Below are 4,814 nucleotides of genomic sequence, written 5' to 3' on the forward strand. Positions count from 1 at the left end.
GTAATTCAAGCATAAAACAGGTATTTTCTTCAATAAAATTTAATGTTGGGAGTGGTTCATTGAAGTTAAACTTTGAGATTTGGATTAATGATAACTGATGAAAAGATGCATGTGTTGGTATTGTTGCTTTTGTGTAGTATTCCTTTGCCCAAATGGGTGGTTGAAGAGATGCACAAAGATAAGGACCTGGCGTATACAGATCACTGGGGCAGACGAAACTATGAGTATGTTTCATTGTGAAGTGATACTAGTCTTCCTGTCTTAAGAGGGAGAACCCCCGAGCAATGCTATGCTGATTTTATGAGAAGCTTCAAAGCGAACTTCAACGACCTTCTGGGTGATACTATTGTTGTAAGACTCCTCAACTATTATTCTTTTGTTAAGATAATCAGGTTAGAGCAGCTTTTAATTCTTGTGTAGGATTAGCATGGATAGATCCCAATTACTAGAATTTGGTGTATGAATTATATCACAAGAGTACCACTTTTCTGAGACTTAAGGAGATATATTGGCTTGCAACGGATACTGCAAATTCTACAAAAGTTAATAAGATCTTATGTTGCATGTTTTTTATATAATAAGTTTAATGTTATCCGTGAAACTATATATATTTGTGAATTTAGTGATTGAAAGCTTTGTAAGAATTTTACTAATTGAAAAGAAATAGTCCTTGGATATTTTCAGTGCAAGAAACCTTCATTTGCAAGGCATCTGATGTGACTAGTTTGCTTACTTTCAAAAGCACAATGGATGATGCAGGAAGTGCATGTAGGAATGGGTCCTGCAGGAGAATTGAGATATCCTTCTTACCCTGAAGCTCATGGGACATGGAAATTCCCTGGAATTGGAGCTTTTCAGTGCTATGATAAGGTGTGGATCAAATTCTCTCTTTCCTCCCCTACATAATGCTATGATATTTGAATTAGGCTTAAGAAAGTCTTTTAGAGGAATCTCCATATTTCCCTCGAGGATGTTCATTCTAGCACATTAGTTCAATTCCACTAAAATATTGACAATTTTAATTTGACTTTTATCGTGTGGAGATCGTCTCCCGCTCCCTGAGATGTATTTTTTTAGATAGAGACGTGTTCTATTATTAAAGATATCTCTACAATTATATTTGTGCTGATATTTTGGATGATGCAAAAAATCATACCAACTACTAGTGATCAGATCTATTAGTAGTGAAGATTTTTTGAGAGATGCATTAATAATTGCACTTTTGTAATGATTGATTTATTATGTTTTTTTTTTTCAAAGTTGTATATTCTGATATTTTCTTAAAAATATTAAATTATATTTAAAAAAATTATTCATCTATTATAAAAAAATTAGCCATACTTTAACATCTACAAATACCCTATGCTCATTTCTATAATTTTAATTGCAGAAATCATTAACTATCAAATTTTTAGTTTTTTAAAAATACCATCTTAATTATGGATGTTCTATAATGTATCTTACCACATCATATAATGAACCTTTAATCTTTCTAACCTCAGATAATTTTTTTTTATATTTGACCATCAAATATCAAACTTGTTGATGTTTAAAAATGATGCCTGCTTTCCTCCAGACAGGATGCACTTTTTTAAGATCTTCTAAACTACAATGATCTTCCATTAAACAGATGCAGATCATCAAGAACAAATGATGAAAATTTCAAGAAAATCAGATGCAGATCATCAAGAACAAATGATGAAAATTTCAAGAAAATCAGTTGTGTTTTTTATTTTTCGAATTTTGGCCAAAGGTACATTTTGTCTAGAGGATAGCCACATCCTTTAAAAATAGCCTTTGTGATGGACCTTATCATTGGTTGATGAAGCCTTTGACCTTCAAACCTTAAATCTTAATGTGTAACATTGTTGTCCCTAGGTCTTATGGTTTAATCTTTTTAGCACTGATCTCTAATAGTATGTGGACATTCAAAATTGAGAGTTCACTCCTCTAGACTATTTATGTTTGGAATTACCTTGTTTATTATTGTCAACTAAGTCATAAGATATATCAAATTTTATAATATTTAATATAATATTTCTACTTATTAAATTTCATTCTAATTTTATTGATCCACAAAGTCTAATTCAAACTCAAACCTAATATCATAAGTTAAAAATTCATTCCTATTCCTTATATTTTATTGTTAACATCTATTGTAACTTCAAACATAAGTTGACATTGATATAATTCCATCATTTCTTTTGGCATGTATAATTGCAGTACATGCTGTCTATCCTTAAAGCTAGAGCTGAAGCCGCTGGCAATGAAAAATGGGGTCATCCACCAAGCAATGCGGGTCACTACAACAATTGGCCAGAGGACACCCACTTCTTCAAAAGTGAAGGTGGAGACTGGAATTCAGCATATGGACACTTTTTCCTCAAATGGTATTCTGACATGCTTCTCCACCATGGTGAGATCATTCTGGCAGCTGCTGTCCCCATTTTTAGCTGTACTGGTGCAAAATTGGCTGCTAAAGTCGCTGGCATCCACTGGCATTATTTAACAAAATCACACGCACCAGAGCTGACTGCAGGGTATTACAATACTATATTCAATGATGGGTATCTTCCCATAGCTCATATGTTTTCTAGACATGGGGTAATCTTTAATTTTACTTGCCTTGAAATGAGAGACTCGGATAACCCCCATAACATAAAGTGCTCTCCAGAGAAGTTGGTGAAGCAGATTATTGTCGCAACTAGAAAAAGTGGGGTTACAATGGGTGGAGAGAATGCTCTTCCTAGATTTGATGAAGCTGCATACAGACAAATTATAAAGAATTCCAGAATGAAACCCTTGTGTGGGTTTACGTATTTGAGGATGCAAGATTGCTTATTTCATGGCGAGAACTGGAATAGATTTGCCTCTTTTGTGAAAGAAATGTCCGAAATTGTGAGTGTTGTGGATTCAGGGAACGAAGAATATACAGATGCCGGGCTCAATCACTATTAATATATGAATTTCTCACCGACTTCAAACTTCAAACTTTTAATGACACGAAATGCAGAACTGGGTGTGAACATTGGTGTTTCCAGAGATTGACAAGATGGTGTTGAATTCATTTGCCAAGCCTAATTGTTATCACTCCACAAACAGACTAAGTACTGTTATATTTTTCTGAGCTCCTATAAATGTCCATTTTGTATTTGATGAGCTTAAACCCTGATGTAATTTTGTATTTGATGAGCATAAACCCTGATGTAATTTGACTCTTTTTATTATTTATTTTATCATCCTACCGACTTTATTTTAGTTTGTACATGGTATATTTCTATGCATTACGGTTTAATTTGATTGTAATTTTGTTTAATTTTCAATTTTAAATGCTTAGTTGATTTAGATCATTACTATAAGATTAAATTATAAAACGTTTTGTAGAATGTAAAATTTTAAAAATTAATAGTAGTGTAATAGTTGAGAGTAGAAAATAACAACTCCTATGTAGGCACTATTATTTGTGGTTATTTGTAATTAAGAAAATAAGCTAATAACTTTTTCAATAAATTGTTCAAATAGTGTGTGTCTATATATATATAGTTATGTATTTCAAGTCTTCAAGGTTAGTCATTAGTGCATATTCAATATAATCTATCTCAACTTGTTGTTTTGTTTTTTATATTATTTATATTATATTATATAAGATTGATGATTTTTTCAAAGCATAATATCAACTTGCATATAGTTGAGAATATAAATTTAAGCTCTTTCTAAAAAGAATATCTATTTTTGTTTCTGGAATTGATTGTGTATGACAAAATGCAAGAATAGTGGGATATGCAAACCAAGACTAATCTAAGGGGAAAAGAAAAAGAAAAAAAGTGAGGAAAACAGATTAAGGAAAAAAGGGAAAAAGAGAAATTAAAAAGAACTTTAAAAATCAAACCTCGAAGGCAATAAAGGACAGATAAAAAAATTTAAAAAAAGATGAAAAGAACAACAAAAAAAACAAATAAACTCTAATGAACTAAAAACTAAACACAAAACCCCCCAAAAAACTACAAATTAAATAAATGAATTAGTTATATAACTGATATTTGGAATGTCTAAGAGTATTTGGCTAGATGTGTTGGTTTGCGAGAGCGAGAAGAAAGCATCCTTTAAAAAACTATACATCCAAGTAGACTGGAATTTGATGGCCATATTGGCTGTTTTTCTACTTTTGAGGCGTATATTAAGACTACCTACCGTATTATTGTATATGACACGACTTAGAAAATTTATAGACTTCAAATGATAATTTGTTTTGGTAAAGTATTCTTTCATGGGAAAATAGGTAAATAGGCTAAACAAAGGTTCATTTTATTTTGCAAGAATAATAGGGAACCCTAGCACTGCCATGAAAAAGGTTGCAGTTACAATTTGACAGAGTTCTTGATGGTATTTCGTTTAGGATTAAGTTATGTAAGATTATGAAGAATGACAATTTGGTCGGTTGTCTCTTTATGAGTTTGAAGCGGAGGTAAAGACTTTAATGGGATTGTGTTTACAGTTTGAACCGTCAATATCTTTACATTGGTTTGGTCTTTCAATGATAAATCTGGTAAACTCGAAAAGATTATTTTGATTCAGCTTCGAATAAAGTTCTTTTAACTTAATTTTGTACTGAAAAAATGAGAGTTACCTCAATTCTAATTATTGGTTTAAATTTTTATATTTTGAAACTAATCATTTCTCAGGCGCTTATATCCTTAAAAAACATGAAAGAGGAAGGAATTACAGTTGAAAAAGAGATAAATTTTTATTTTTGTAATTGGAATTTGGTTTCAGAAACCTTAACTCGAGTGTTGGTTCTGAGCATAGTTTATCAG

General features: G+C 31.5%; 1 protein-coding gene across 1 annotated transcript; it reads left to right on the top strand.

Moving 5' to 3' along the window:
* Positions 1-269: 269 nt before the first annotated feature.
* LOC149528628 (beta-amylase 1, chloroplastic-like) lies at positions 270-3,093 on the top strand. Its single transcript, XM_089809084.1, has 3 exons — positions 270-351; positions 760-870; positions 2,224-3,093. The coding sequence occupies exons 1-3, from the start codon at positions 301-303 to the stop codon at positions 2,956-2,958; spliced, it is 897 nt and encodes a 298-aa protein (XP_089665210.1). The 5' UTR covers positions 270-300; the 3' UTR covers positions 2,959-3,093.
* Positions 3,094-4,814: the final 1,721 nt, after the last annotated feature.

This window comes from Cupressus sempervirens, chromosome 11, assembly GCF_028749045.1.
Source record: "Cupressus sempervirens isolate cs-2001-9-10 chromosome 11, ASM2874904v1, whole genome shotgun sequence".
Classification (NCBI taxonomy): domain Eukaryota; kingdom Viridiplantae; phylum Streptophyta; class Pinopsida; order Cupressales; family Cupressaceae; genus Cupressus; species Cupressus sempervirens.